General features: G+C 51.2%; 1 protein-coding gene across 1 annotated transcript in view; it reads right to left on the bottom strand.

The window, feature by feature from the left end:
- Positions 1 to 945: 945 nt before the first annotated feature.
- The window catches only part of XKR6 (XK related 6), a 167,416-nt gene continuing 152,391 nt past the window's right edge, over positions 946 to 15,970 (bottom strand). Inside the window, exon 3 of the mRNA XM_083178776.1 lies at positions 946 to 4,144. Coding sequence (XP_083034902.1) covers positions 3,180 to 4,144 — 965 coding nt within the window. The 3' untranslated portion in view covers positions 946 to 3,179. The remainder of the gene's footprint in view (positions 4,145 to 15,970) is intronic.

The raw sequence follows: 15,970 nt of genomic DNA on the forward strand, positions 1-15,970 counted from the left end.
GCTTTGAGCAAAACCACAATTTTTGTAATTCTAGAATAAAAAGTTGACTCTCACGGCGCCCAAATACAATCCCAGATCATATATCCCCAAGCCCCACAGCCTGTAGTCTTCATTTCCCTCAGAAATGTACTAGTTAAAAGTTGTTTTAACCCTTTCAGTGCCAACATCTCTGTAAGAGATGTGCAACAGATCCACTAAAAAATGCCAGCGTCCCTCACCTTTGTTATATCAATTCAAATAAAAAATGTTGTGTAAGAAAACATATTTCCTGAATAAGGTAAACATTAAAGGTCATTATGATAATTAAAAATGTTTGCTTGGGAATTTTCACATCTCTTTCCACAAATTCACTTGGCACTCAAAGGGTTAAAAGTGGACCAATTTGTAAGTTTATACAGTACAAAGGTGAACATGATTTTGCAGAAAGATGACCATACTCTTGTTAATAGTTTAACAAAAGATGCAGAATCTCTTCAAGTAATTACTTACAGCACTAGCACCACATGGGGGGGGGAGCTGATTTATTGAAGTAAAGTTGAGGTGGTTTCAGTAAGAAATGATTTTGTGCCATAATATGTAGTATTCCGAAATGACTATGATATATTAAATGAATTACACTGCAAAGCAAAAAATTGTAAACCCACCTCTAAAAAATACAACACGAGAATTCCTGCAGCTTTGCTTACCATAATTTATTATTCGTTAAAAGATATTTTTTCTTTATACGCTTATTAAATAATAGTAGTAAGAAACCAAAGAAAGGATATTTATTTGAAAAATTTGCCTTTTTTTTATTAACAATTAAGGAATTATGGTAAAAGCCCCTGAACGCCAGAATGTAAATACCATATAAATGTTTATATATATATATTTATATATATATATATATATATATATATATATATATATATATATATATATATATATATAAAACGTTATATATTTTTTTGCTTGTTAAAATAATCAGTTTGTGGTGGGCCCACTTTAATAATACAGGTGTTTAGAATGTCTATCTGAAAAATGGAGATACCACAATTTATATATTTTAATCTTATGTGACCGTGGATTTTGATAATATTGGCACTCAAAAGAAAAAAAAAGCAGTACAAATGGAAATTTGGAACTATAAAAAGAAAAAAAAAATCTCTTCCTAGGATTATGGACTATTTGATAGGGGGGGGGGGAATTGGAATGTTTGGTTCAAAGCCGAACCATTTACTATATTTTATTTGGTATGTGGACTACAGTTTTGTTGTGAAGCAGCCCTTTCTAAAAAAAAAATCCCATAATTCCTTGCAGATACACAAAATTGTGTGTCGGGTTTTTTTTTTAAATAGATTTTGTTGAAAATGCCTCTTTGCATCACTTTGTTGAATAACTAGGACACTGCAAGGTTAAAAAAGAAAAAAAAAACGATTTCAGACACAAAATGATGAACATCTCCCTACCGGCCCAACATTGGCGCGAGCCACGGACAACTCTTTCAATGTGAAAAAATCTCAAAAAGCAAACATAAACCCTTTCAACTGCACACGCACACAAAGACTAACATTATTTACTTAAATATACTCTCTTTTTATATATATATATATATATATATATATATATATGTATATATATATTTATATAGTGTTTATTTTTATATTTTTTTGCCAAGTACAGCGAATGTGGGAAAAGATGCCCTGAAACAAAATGGCCGTTTAAAGGAGCAATACTCTAGGACACATCATCATATACTGAGGTGTTGTTTTTTTAAACAAAAATTTGAATTTTAGAGCAATATTTTTTCCAGTACTGACCCAACGAGAACGCATTGTGCACGTATCAGGAATCTAAACTGAATTAAAACTTTTTAAAATAAAATAGAAAACTCAGTTGTTATCAGTCCGATCACCTAAAACACAGTACGGTTTGTCAAGCTTTACAGAAAAGATAGATATTATCTTACAGAACTCCAGGTAAACGGGAAAAAAAATTGTAGCAGCAGTCTTATTAATTTCAGTCATATACACACTGTACAAAGGAGAACAATTTCACTGCAGTTCTAGAATGCACCAAGTTATATGTGAACGGGTTTATAACCGATCACAACTGAAAGAAGTACGAAGCACCAGTAATTGTTTGATTCTCTGTTGATTAGAGGAAAATAACCTAGAAACTGTATATATATCTTCTTGTAAGACAGAACAAAAATAATATTATTAACACTAAAGATTACCTTAAGGCTCAGATTAAACATGAGACACAAACAGGACTTTAGTGGGTTATTGTAACACACACCGTGTTCTCCACAGCCTTAAATATAAAATATATATATATTTTTTTTTAATTTTGCAGTCACCAACCAAGTATTGTGCCTTTAAATTGTCTTCAAACTTTTTGCTACCATGCTGAGTTTGATTATTACTGAATTTCTGACTCATGTGTAACAGTTACTTTTTGTATTTTTTATTTATTTTTTGGTGTTCGATCGAAGGTTAACGGTTGTTTATTGATTCATATTATTTTTTTTGGAAGTAAAAATGGTATTACTATGTGAATTCAGTGCAAGCAGAATACGCCTGACCCTCACATAGCTCTTGCCCGAGGTCCCCGTTCCGCCTTAACCTGTTTACTGTGGCAGGAGAGGGCCCGCAGTGAAAAGGTTAAGCAAGACGCGGAGGGGGTCCCCTATCCCTGGTGTGAGGCGTGAGTTGCGCCTTGGCTTTACTCCACACCATGACCTCAAAAAAAGGAGTCAGACGGAGAAAAAAAATTGAAAAAAAAGGCTTCATCGCTTTCCTGACTGAATAACCACCGATTTTGCATTAGAGAGGTGACAGTAGTTAATGAAACTCAGCACCAAAGGGCGTAAGGCAGTTGAAGGTTAGTTTGTTCTATCAGCACCAGTCCCATGAATTCTCTACACTTGGTGTATAATGTATAAAAGACGGAGTGGAGATGTCTTCTCTCCACCCAAGATCGTAGCATGGATGTTTCAATACTGTTTCTCTTGTGTAAAACACCAAAGAATAGTCTTTTTTTGTTTTTCTTTTAAACTTACAAAACATAGAGAATATCTTTGTATACATATAGCGACCAGAAATTAAGCTCAGGTTAAGCTCTTTCTCTTGCGTAACTTCTTAATGAGCTTTGATTCTCGTAAACAAAAATAAGGTTCCTCTGGCGCCTTGGAGTATTTAGAGAGAAGACTCATACTGAAGAAGCTCATACAGAAGAGGACCATCTCTATATCTTATACCTACAGCTGTCGGGGTGACGTACTGAAGAATGTTGATAGTCCTCCTTAATCGTCTGTCTACAAAATGAGCATCCCAAGCTGGGTATCTTTTTCTTGGCATGTCGATCTTTATGAGGGGCCCTTCTTGGTAATAAGGGCGCCCGGATGGAGTGGATGGCACCGTTGGTCTCACCTGGAAAACGGGCAAGCATGTGTCAGCTGCTAGATCGTCCTGTTGCTCCGCCACAGCTCTGGTGGGCGTTGCCTGTGTCCCCCGGTGCCCAGGGGTTTGGGGCGCCATGGGCTCAACATCGGGTGGCAAAGGAATGCCCCAGAGCAGCTCGGCGCAACAGGAGCTGGCAAACATCTTAGCTCGCGGCCCCATGGGATGCAGCACGCCATAATACAGGAACATGAATGCAATCCCGGCAGCAAAACTAAGAAAAACACAACACAGTGCTGGCACGGCAAATGAGTCAGTTGTGTTAGGATCTCTGTAAAAATACCATAGGATCGTCAAGGCAACGTTCTCTGTCAGAATAACAGTGTAATAAGCAAACATTCTATATCGAGTCCGTCCTTCCTTGACGTTAAACCAGCAAAAAATGTACACAATTCCTACCACCATGTTGAAGAGCACCTCCTCCCACTTAGACATACAGAAGTCTGTCCCACCATGGATGATCCAAAAGGCCATGACGCACCAGTGGACCACTACAAAGATCCCAAAGTAGAGCTGGAAGATTGAAGCAAAGAGGGCAAAAGAGATAACCCGAGAGGATATGGTGAATAGTCGCCAGAAGAGATGGATGAGGGCTCCTCTGTAACTCATGCTCTTCTTGTCATCCCGAGAGTCCCGTAAGAGCTTGTGATAGGAGGCTAGCACCCAAGCTAGGGACATCAGAGAGGCCACAGAGGAAACACCTGAAGATAGTCAAACAACAGGCAACAGTTTAACTTCATTTATTAAAGATTTCCCATGAATTTCCTGTAATGGAGTTATATAGAATATTGTTAGAGAAAAATATGTACAGAAATGATCTGATGCTGCATTCCAATGGTGTAACTAGGCATGTTGTGCCTCACTGCCAAACCCCCCCCATACATTTAATATAATTTTTGCCAGGAGTTTCATGCTCATTGACAGGTGTTACATGCTCGTTGCCAGAGATTTCATGCTCATTGCCAGCGGTTACATGCTCATAGCTGCGGGTTTCTTATACATTGGCAGTTGTTTTTTTGCTTGTTACCAGTGGTACCCTAAATCTTTAAATCCAGGTAGCGATATAATCTACCCAGCAGGACTTCTAGCATCTATCCAACTGTCCAGTAAAACCTCCAGCATCTGTCTCTTCCAAGGTGGCGGACATTTTTGGAGGGACATTTTTAGTAGATTCCATCCGGATGGCTAGACTCATCGGAATCTGCAAACACCATGCGCTCCCACAGCATCGCCCCCCCCCCAGCCACCACTCGTCAACAACTGTGAAGCACCACCTTTGTTCCCCTTCCAGAGGAGGCCATCTCCTACATGTATGTGATCTGAAGTCCTGAAAAACCTAGAATAGATCTAGGATGGTTGCCTCAGGCTCTGAAAAGATAAGTAAAGTGCTTTCAATCCCATTGGACGAAGGGTGTTATACAGGTCTGGATTAAGAGAGTAGGGGCCTGTATGCAGGCCCCCTCCTCTTAGTTTGCAGCCTCATTGGCGTAGACTCTGAGCCCGTGCCATAGTGTTTCTGTGCCCATGCGCAGGTCTCCAGGAAAATGGCACCCGCACCTTATTCCTCATTTATATCACCAGCGAGCGCTGATTTCTGTCTTCCTTAAGAGCTGGGTCTCATTTAGAGCTGGGCGCATGCCGTTTGCGGGATGAACACATTACCTCGCTGCACACTTGTACGAAATTGAAGCCTACTTTAGATTTGTGCCCTGGTAAAGGTGAAACACATTAGAAGGAAAATGATGGGTACAGTAAGGGAGTGGTTGTGCAACTTTGACCCCTTCACTACAATGGGAACTCACGGTGTAGGTGTATGACCCTGGGACTGGAGGTAGGCTGCACGGTGTATGTCCCTGGGTCTGTAGGTAAGCTGTACGGTGTAAGCCCCTGGATCTGTAGGTAGGCTGTACGGTGTATGTCCCTGGGTCTGTAGGTAGGCTGTACGGTGTATGTCCCTGGGTCTGTAGTTAGGCTGTACGGTGTAAGCCCCTGGGTCTGTAGGTAGGCTGTACGGTGTATGTCCCTGGGTCTGTAGGTAGGCTGTACGGTGTATGTCCCTGGTTCTGTAGGTAGGCTGTACGGTGTATGTCCCTGGGTCTGTACGTAGGCTGTACGGTGTAGGTCTCTGGGTCTGGAGGTAGGCTGCACGGTGTATGTCCCTGGGACTGGAGGTAGGCTGTACGGTGTATGTCCCTGGGACTGGAGGTAGGCTGTACGGTGTATGTCTCTGGGTCTGTAGGTAGGCTGTACAGTGTATGTCCCTGGGTCTGCAGGTAGGCTGTACGGTGTATGTCCCTGGGTCTGTAGGAAGCTGAACGGTGTATGTCCCTGGGTCTGCAGGTAGGCTGTACGGTGTATGTCCCTGGGTCTGGAGGTAGGCTGTACGGTGTATGTCCCTGGGTCTGCAGGTAGGCTGTACGGTGTATGTCCCTGGGTCTGCAGGTAGGCTGTACGGTGTATGTCCCTGGGTCTGCAGGTAGGCTGTACGGTGTATGTCCCTGGGTCTGGAGGTAGGCTGTATGGTGTATGTCCCTGGGTCTGGAGGTAGGCTGTACGGTGTATGTCCCTGGGTCTGGAGGTAGGCTGTACGGTGTATGTCCCTGGGTCTGCAGGTAGGCTGTACGGTGTATGTCCCTGGGTCTGGAGGTAGGCTGTACGGTGTATGTCCCTGGGTCTGCAGGTAGGCTGTACGGTGTATGTCCCTGGGTCTGGAGGTAGGCTGTATGGTGTATGTCCCTGGGTCTGGAGGTAGGCTGTACGGTGTATGTCCCTGGGTCTGGAGGTAGGCTGTACGGTGTATGTCCCTGGGTCTGGAGGTAGGCTGTACGGAGTACAGTATGTCCCTGGGACTGAGGGTAGGCTGTACGGTGTATGTCCCTGGGCCTGCAGGTAGGCTGTATGGTGTATGTCCCTGGGTCTGCAGGTAGGCTGTATGGTGTATGTCCCTGGGCCTGCAGGTAGGCTGTATGGTGTATGTCCCTGGGTCTGCAGGTAGGCTGTATGGTGTATGTCACTGGGACTGGATGTAGGCTGTACGGTGTATGTCCCTGGGTCTGCAGGTAGGCTGTACGGTGTATGTCCCTGGGTCTGGAGGTAGGCTGTATGGTGTATGTCCCTGGGTCTCCAGGTAGGCTGTACGGTGTATGTCCCTGGGTCTGCAGGTAGGCTGTACGGTGTATGTCCCTGGGTCTGGAGGTAGGCTGTATGGTGTATGTCCCTGGGTCTGGAGGTAGGCTGTACGGTGTATGTCCCTGGGTCTGGAGGTAGGCTGTACGGTGTATGTCCCTGGGTCTGGAGGTAGGCTGTACGGAGTACAGTATGTCCCTGGGACTGAGGGTAGGCTGTACGGTGTATGTCCCTGGGCCTGCAGGTAGGCTGTATGGTGTATGTCCCTGGGTCTGCAGGTAGGCTGTATGGTGTATGTCCCTGGGCCTGCAGGTAGGCTGTATGGTGTATGTCCCTGGGTCTGCAGGTAGGCTGTATGGTGTATGTCACTGGGACTGGATGTAGGCTGTACGGTGTATGTCCCTGGGTCTGCAGGTAGGCTGTACGGTGTATGTCCCTGGGTCTGGAGGTAGGCTGTATGGTGTATGTCCCTGGGTCTCCAGGTAGGCTGTACGGTGTATGTCCCTGGGTCTGCAGGTAGGCTGTACGGTGTATGTCCCTGGGTCTGGAGGTAGGCTGTACGGTGTATGTCCCTGGGTCTGGAGGTAGGCTGTATGGTGTATGTCCCTGGGTCTGAAGGTAGGCTGTACGGAGTACAGTATGTCCCTGGGACTGAGGGTAGGCTGTACGGTGTATGTCTCTGGGTCTGGAGGTAGGCTGTATGGTGTATGTCCCTGGGTCTGGAGGTAGGCTGTATGGTGTATGTCCCTGGGTCTGCAGGTAGGCTGTACGGTGTAGGTCACTGGGTCTGGAGGTAGGCTGTATGGTGTATGTCCCTGGGTCTGCAGGTAGGCTGTATGGTGTATGTCTCTGGGTCTGGAGGTAGGCTGTATGGTGTATGGGCCTGCAGGTAGGATGTACGGTGTATGTCCCTGGGTCTGCAGGTACATAGTTACATAGTAGGTAAGGCTGAAAAAAGACTTGCGTCCATCTAGTTCAACCTGGTATAGATATCCATTGCTGATTTGGTAGGTTCTGGTATTTTACAGACAAATTATATTTCTTATTTGTACCCATGGATGTTTTTCTCCAGTAAATGTTTGTCCAACTTTGCCTTGAACGCATTTAATGAGCCAGCCTTTAGCACCTCTCTGGGAAGAGAGTTCCAGAGTTTGACTGTTCTGACCGTAAAGAAATTCTTTCTACAGGTAGACTGTATAGTGTATGTCCCTGGGTCTGCAGGTAGGCTGTATGGTGTATGTCCCTGGGTCTGCAGGTAGGTTGTACGGTGTATGTCCCTGGGTCTGCAGGTAGGCTGTACGGTGTATGACCCTGGGACTGGAGGTACTGTAGGCTGTACGGTGTATGTCACTGGGTCTGGAGGTAGGCTGTACGGTGTATGTCCCTGGGTCTGCAGGTAGGCTGTATGGTGTATGTCCCTGGGTCTGGAGGTAGGCTGTACGGTGTATGTCCCTGGATCTGTAGGTAGGCTGCACGGTGTATGTCCCTGGGTCTGGAGGGAGGCTGTATAGTGTATGTCCCTGGGTCTGCAGGTAGGCTGTACGGTGTATGTCCCTGAGTCTGCAGGTAGGCTGTATAGTGTATGTCCCTGGGTCTGGAGGTAGGTTGTACGGTGTATGTCCCTGGAACTGGAGGTAGGCTGTACGGTGTATGTCCCTGGATCTGCGGGTAGGCTGTACGGTGTATGTTCCTGGGTCTGCAGGTAGGCTGTATGGTGTATGTCCCTGGGTCTGCAGGTAGGCTGTACGTGTATGTCCCTTAGTCTGCAGGTAGGCTGTACGGTGTATGTCCCTGGGTCTGCAGGTAGGCTGTACGGTGTATGTCCCTGGGTCTGGAGGGAGGTTGTATGGTGTATGTCCCTGGGTCTGGAGGTAGGCTGTACGGTGTATGTCCCTGGAACTGGAGGTAGGCTGTACGGTGTAGGTCACTGGGTCTGGAGGTAGGCTGTACGGTGTATGTCCCTGGGTCTGCAGGTAGGCTGTACGGTGTATGTCCCTGGGTCTGGAGGTAGGCTGTACGGTGTATGTCCCTAGGTCTGTAGGTAGGCTGTACGTGTATGTCCCTTGGTCTGCAGGTAGGCTGTACGGTGTATGTCCCTGGGTCTGTAGGTAGGCTGTACGGTGTATGTCCCTGGGTCTGCAGGTAGGCTGTACGGTGTATGTCCCTGGGTCTGGAGGGAGGCTGTACGGTGTATGTCCCTGGGTCTGGAGGTAGGCTGTACGGTGTATGTCCCTGGGTCTGGAGGGAGGCTGTACGGTGTATGTCCCTGGGTCTGGAGGTAGGCTGTACGGTGTATGTCCCTGGGTCTGCAGGTAGGCTGTACGGTGTATGTCCCTGGGTCTGCAGGTAGGCTGTACGGTGTATGTCCCTGGGTCTGGAGGTAGGCTGTACGGTGTATGTCTCTGGGTCTGGGGGTAGGCTGTACGGTGTATGTCCCTGGGTCTGGAGGGAGGCTGTACGGTGTATGTCCCTGGGTCTGGAGGTAGGCTGTACGGTGTATGTCCCTGGGTCTGGAGGTAGGCTGTACGGTGTATGTCCCTGGGTCTGGAGGGAGGCTGTACGGTGTATGACCCTGGGTCTGGAGGGAGGCTGTACGGTGTATGACCCTGGGACTGGAGGTAGGCTGTACGGTGTATGTCCCTGGGTCTGCAGGTAGGCTGTATGGTGTATGTCCCTGGGTCTGTAGGTAGGCTGTACGGTGTATGTCCCTGGGTCTGGAGGTAGGCTGTACGGTGTATGTCCCTGGGTCTGCAGGTAGGCTGTACGGTGTATGTCCCTGGGACTGGAGGTAGGCTGTACGGTGTATGTCCCTGGGTCTGGAGGGAGGCTGTATGGTGTAAGTCCCTGGGTCTGGAGGTAGGCTGTATGGTGTATGTCCCTGGGTGTGCAGGTAGGCTGTACGGTGTATGTCCCTGGGTCTGGAGGTAGGCTGTACGTGTATGTCCCTGGGTCTGCAGGTAGGCTGTACGGTGTATGTCCCTGGGTCTGGAGGGAGGCTGTACGGTGTATGTCCCTGGGTCTGGAGGTAGGCTGTACGGTGTATGTCCCTGGGTCTGGAGGTAGGCTGTACGGTGTATGTCCCTGGGTCTGTACGTAGGCTGCACGGTGTAGGTCTCAGGGTCTGGAGGTAGGCTGTACGGTGTATGTCCCTGGGTCTGGAGGTAGGCTGTACGGTGTATGTCCCTGGGTCTGCAGGTAGGCTGTACGGTGTATGTCCCTGGGTCTGTACGTAGGCTGCACGGTGTAGGTCTCAGGGTCTGGAGGTAGGCTGTACGGTGTATGTCCCTGGGACTGGATGTAGGCTGTATGGTGTATGTCCCTGGGTCTGGAGGTAGGCTGTACGGTGTAGGTCCCTGGGTCTGCAGATAGGCTGTACGGGGTATGTCCCTGGGTCTGCAGGTAGGCTGTATGGGGTATGTCCCTGGGTCTGCAGGTAGGCTGTACGGTGTATGTCCCTGGGTCTGTACGTAGGCTGCACGGTGTAGGTCTCAGGGTCTGGAGGTAGGCTGTACGGTGTATGTCCCTGGGACTGGATGTAGGCTGTATGGTGTATGTCCCTGGGTCTGGAGGGAGGCTGTACGGTGTATGTCCCTGGGTCTGCGGGTAGGCTGTACGGTGTATGTCCCTGGGTCTGGAGGTAGGCTGTACGGTGTATGTCCCTGGGTCTGTAGGTAGGCTGTACGGTGTATGTCCCTGGGTCTGCAGGTAGGCTGTACGGTGTATGTCCCTGGGTCTGGAGGTAGGCTGTACGGTGTATGTCCCTGGGTCTGGAGGTAGGCTGTACGGTGTATGTCCCTGGGTCTGGAGGTAGGCTGTACGGTGTATGTCCCTGGGTCTGTAGGTAGGCTGTACGGTGTATGTCCCTGGGTCTGGAGGGAGGCTGTATGGTGTATGTCCCTGGGTCTGTAGGTAGGCTGTACGGTGTATGTCCCTGGGTCTGGAGGGAGGCTGTATGGTGTATGTCCCTGGGTCTGTAGGTAGGCTGTACGGTGTATGTCCCTGGGTCTGCAGGTAGGCTGTACGGTGTATGTCCCTGGGTCTGGAGGTAGGCTGTATGGTGTATGTCCCTGGGTCTGGAGGTAGGCTGTACGGTGTATGTGCCTGGGTCTGGAGGTAGGCTGTACAGTGTATGTCCCTGGGTCTGGAGGGAGGCTGTATGGTGTATGTCCCTGGGTCTGGAGGTAGGCTGTACGGTGTATGTCCCTGGGTCTGCAGGTAGGCTGTACGGTGTATGTCCCTGGGTCTGTACGTAGGCTGTACGGTGTAGGTCACTGGGTCTGGAGGTAGGCTGTACGGTGTATGTCCCTGGGTCTGGAGGTAGGCTGTACGGTGTATGTCCCTGGGTCTGCAGGTAGGCTGTACGGTGTATGTCCCTGGGTCTGCAGGTAGGCTGTATAGTGTATGTCCCTGGGTCAGCGGGTAGGCTGTACGGTGTATGTCTCTGGGTCTGGAGGTAGGCTGTATGGTGTATGTCCCTGGGCCTGGAGGTAGGCTGTACGGTGTATGTCCCTGGGTCTGCAGGTAGGCTGTACGGTGTATGTCACTGGGACTGGATGTAGGCTGTACGGAGTATGTCCCTGGGCCTGCAGGTAAGCTGTATGGTGTATGTCCCTGGGTCTGCAGGTAGGCTGTACGATGTATGTCTCTGGGTCTGGAGGGAGGCTGTACATGTATGTCCCTGGGTCTGCAGGTAGGCTGTACGGTGTATGTCTCTGGGTCTGGAGGTAGGCTGAACGGTGTATGTCCCTGGGTCTGCAGGTAGGCTGTACGGTGTATGTCCCTGGGTCTGCAGGTAGGCTGTACGGTGTATGTCCCTGGGTCTGGAGGGAGGCTGTACGGTGTATGACCCTGGGTCTGCAGGTAGGCTGTACGGTGTATGTCCCTGGGTCTGGAGGGAGGCTGTACGGTGTATGTCCCTGGGTCTGGAGGTAGGCTGTACGGTGTATGTCCCTGGGTCTGGAGGGAGGCTGTACGGTGTATGTCCCTGGGTCTGGAGGTAGGCTGTACGGTGTATGTCCCTGGGTCTGCAGGTAGGCTGTACGGTGTATGTCCCTGGGTCTGCAGGTAGGCTGTACGGTGTATGTCCCTGGGTCTGCAGGTAGGCTGTATGGTGTATGTCCCTGGGTCTGGAGGTAGGCTCTACGGTGTATGTCTCTGGGTCTGGGGGTAGGCTGTACGGTGTATGTCCCTGCGTCTGGAGGTAGGCTGTACGGTGTATGTCTCTGGGTCTGGAGGTAGGCTGTAAGGTGTATGTCCCTGGGACTGGAGGTAGGCTGTACGGTGTATGTCCCTGGGACTGGAGGTAGGCTGTACGGTGTATGTCCCTGGGTCTGGAGGGAGGCTGTACGGTGTATGTCCCTGGGTCTGCAGGTAGGCTGTACGGTGTATGTCCATGGGTCTGTAGGTAGGCTGTACGGTGTATGTCTCTGGGTCTGGGGGTAGGCTGTACGGTGTATGTCCCTGGGTCTGGAGGTATGCTGTACGGTGTATGTCCCTGGGACTGCAGGTAGGCTGTACGGTGTATGTCCCTGGGTCTGCAGGTAGGCTGTACGGTGTATGTCCCTGGGTCTGCAGGTAGGCTGTATGGTGTATGTCCCTGGGTCTGGAGGTAGGCTGTACGGTGTATGTCCCTGGGTCTGGAGGTATGCTGTACGGTGTATGTCCCTGGGACTGCAGGTAGGCTGTACGGTGTATGTCCCTGGTTCTGCAGGTAGGCTGTACGGTGTATGTCCCTGGGTCTGCAGGTAAGCTGTACGGTGTATGTCCCTGGGTCTGTAGGTAGGCTGTACGGTGTATGTCACTGGGTCTGGAGGTAGGCTGTATGGTGTATGTCCCTGGGTCTGGAGGTAGGCTGTACGGTGTAGGTCACTGGGTCTGGAGGTAGGCTGTACGGTGTATGTCCCTGGGACTGCAGGTAGGCTGTACGGTGTATGTCCCTGGGTCTGGAGGGAGGCTGTACGGTGTATGTCCCAGGGTCTGCAGGTAGGCTGTACGGTGTATGTCCCTGGGTCTGCAGGTAGGCTGTATGGTGTATGTCCCTGGGTCTGCAGGTAGGCTGTACGGTGTATGTCCCTGGGTCTGCAGGTAGGCTGTACGGTGTATGTCTCTGGGTCTGGAGGTAGGCTGTACGGTGTATGTCCCTGGGCCTGGAGGTAGGCTGTACGGTGTATGTCCCTGGGTCTGCAGGTAGGCTGTACGGTGTATGTCACTGGGTCTGGAGGTAGGCTGTACGGTGTATGTCCCTGGGTCTGGAGGGAGGCTGTACGGTGTATGTCCCTGGGTCTGCAGGTAGGCTGTACGGTGTATGTCCCTGGGTCTGCAGGTAGGCTGTATGGTGTATGTCCCTGGGACTGCAGGTAGGCTGTACGGTGTATGTCTCTGGGTCTGGAGGTAGGCTGTACGGTGTATGTCCCTGGGCCTGGAGGTAGGCTGTACGGTGTATGTCCCTGGGTCTGCAGGTAGGCTGTACGGTGTATGTCACTGGGACTGGAGGTAGGCTGTACGGTGTATGTCCCTGGGTCTGCAGGTAGGCTGTACGGTGTATGTCACTGGGACTGGATGTAGGCTGTACGGAGTATTTCCCTGGGCCTGCAGGTAAGCTGTATGGTGTATGTCCCTGGGTCTGCAGGTAGGCTGTACGGTGTAGGTCACTGGGTCTGCAGGTAGGCTGTATGGTGTATGTCCCTGGGTCTGCAGGTAGGCTGTACGGTGTATGTCTCTGGGTCTGGAGGGAGGCTGTACATGTATGTCCCTGGGTCTGCAGGTAGGCTGTACGGTGTATGTCTCTGGGTCTGGAGGTAGGCTGAACGGTGTATGTCCCTGGGTCTGCAGGTAGGCTGTACGGTGTATGTCACTGGGTCTGCAGGTAGGCTGTACGGTGTATGTCCCTGGGTCTGCAGGTAGGCTGTATGGTGTATGTCCCTGGGTCTGCAGGTAGGCTGTACGGTGTATGTCCCTGGGTCTGCAGGTAGGCTGTACGGTGTATGTCCCTGGGTCTGCAGGTAGGCTGTATGGTGTATGTCCCTGGGTCTGGAGGTAGGCTCTACGGTGTATGTCTCTGGGTCTGGGGGTAGGCTGTACGGTGTATGTCCCTGCGTCTGGAGGTAGGCTGTACGGTGTATGTCTCTGGGTCTGGAGGTAGGCTGTAAGGTGTATGTCCCTGGGACTGGAGGTAGGCTGTACGGTGTATGTCCCTGGGACTGGAGGTAGGCTGTACGGTGTATGTCCCTGGGTCTGGAGGGAGGCTGTACGGTGTATGTCCCTGGGTCTGCAGGTAGGCTGTACGGTGTATGTCCATGGGTCTGTAGGTAGGCTGTACGGTGTATGTCTCTGGGTCTGGGGGTAGGCTGTACGGTGTATGTCCCTGGGTCTGGAGGTATGCTGTACGGTGTATGTCCCTGGGACTGCAGGTAGGCTGTACGGTGTATGTCCCTGGGTCTGCAGGTAGGCTGTACGGTGTATGTCCCTGGGTCTGCAGGTAGGCTGTATGGTGTATGTCCCTGGGTCTGGAGGTAGGCTGTACGGTGTATGTCCCTGGGTCTGGAGGTATGCTGTACGGTGTATGTCCCTGGGACTGCAGGTAGGCTGTACGGTGTATGTCCCTGGTTCTGCAGGTAGGCTGTACGGTGTATGTCCCTGGGTCTGCAGGTAAGCTGTACGGTGTATGTCCCTGGGTCTGTAGGTAGGCTGTACGGTGTATGTCCCTGGGTCTGCAGGTAGGCTGTACGGTGTATGTCTCTGGGTCTGGAGGTAGGCTGTACGGTGTATGTCCCTGGGCCTGGAGGTAGGCTGTACGGTGTATGTCCCTGGGTCTGCAGGTAGGCTGTACGGTGTATGTCACTGGGTCTGGAGGTAGGCTGTACGGTGTATGTCCCTGGGTCTGGAGGGAGGCTGTACGGTGTATGTCCCTGGGTCTGCAGGTAGGCTGTACGGTGTATGTCCCTGGGTCTGCAGGTAGGCTGTACGGTGTATGTCCCTGGGACTGCAGGTAGGCTGTACGGTGTATGTCTCTGGGTCTGGAGGTAGGCTGTACGGTGTATGTCCCTGGGCCTGGAGGTAGGCTGTACGGTGTATGTCCCTGGGTCTGCAGGTAGGCTGTACGGTGTATGTCACTGGGACTGGAGGTAGGCTGTACGGTGTATGTCCCTGGGTCTGCAGGTAGGCTGTACGGTGTATGTCACTGGGACTGGATGTAGGCTGTACGGAGTATTTCCCTGGGCCTGCAGGTAAGCTGTATGGTGTATGTCCCTGGGTCTGCAGGTAGGCTGTACGGTGTAGGTCACTGGGTCTGCAGGTAGGCTGTATGGTGTATGTCCCTGGGTCTGCAGGTAGGCTGTATGGTGTATGTCTCTGGGTCTGGAGGGAGGCTGTACATGTATGTCCCTGGGTCTGGAGGTAGGCTGTATGGTGTATGTCCCTGGGTCTGTAGGTAGGCTGTATGGTGTATGTCCCTGGGTCTGCAGGTAGGCTGTACGGTGTATGTCCCTGGGTCTGGAGGGAGGCTGTATGGTGTATGACCCTGGGTCTGCAGGTAGGCTGTACGGTGTATGTCCCTGGGTCTGGAGGGAGGCTGTACGGTGTATGTCCCTGGGTCTGGAGGTAGGCTGTACGGTGTATGTCCCTGGGTCTGGAGGGAGGCTGTACGGTGTATGTCCCTGGGTCTGGAGGTAGGCTGTACGGTGTATGTCCCTGGGTCTGGAGGTAGGCTGTACGGTGTATGTCCCTGGGTCTGCAGGTAGGCTGTACGGTGTATGTCCCTGGGTCTGGAGGTAGGCTGTACGGTGTATGTCTCTGGGTCTGGGGGTAGGCTGTATGGTGTATGTCCCTGGGTCTGGAGGGAGGCTGTACGGTGAATGTCCCTGGGTCTGGAGGTAGGCTGTACGGTGTATGTCCCTGGGTCTGGAGGTAGGCTGTACGGTGTATGTCCCTGGGTCTGGAGGGAGGATGTATGGTGTATGACCCTGGGTCTGGAGGGAGGCTGTACGGTGTATGACCCTGGGACTGGAGGTAGGCTGTACGGTGTATGTCCCTGGGTCTGCAGGTAGGCTGTATGGTGTATGTCCCTGGGTCTGTAGGTATGCTGTACGGTGTATGTCCCTGGGTCTGGAGGTAGGCTGTACGGTGTATGTCCCTGGGTCTGCAGGTAGGCTGTACGGTGTATGTCCCTGGGACTGGAGGTAGGCTGTACGGTGTATGTCCCTGGGTCTGGAGGGAGGCTGTACGGTGTAAGTCCCTGGGTCTGGAGGTAGGCTGTATGGTGTATGTCCCTGGGTGTGCAGGTAGGCTGTACGGTGTATGTCCCTGGCTCTGGAGGTAGGCTGTACGGTGTATGTCCCTGGGTCTGGAGGGAGGATGTATGGTGTATGACCCTGGGTCTGGAGGGAGGCTGTACGGTGTATGAC

Source organism: Crinia signifera, chromosome 3 (genome assembly GCF_055691185.1).
Source record: "Crinia signifera chromosome 3, ASM5569118v1, whole genome shotgun sequence".
Lineage (NCBI taxonomy): Eukaryota > Metazoa > Chordata > Amphibia > Anura > Myobatrachidae > Crinia > Crinia signifera.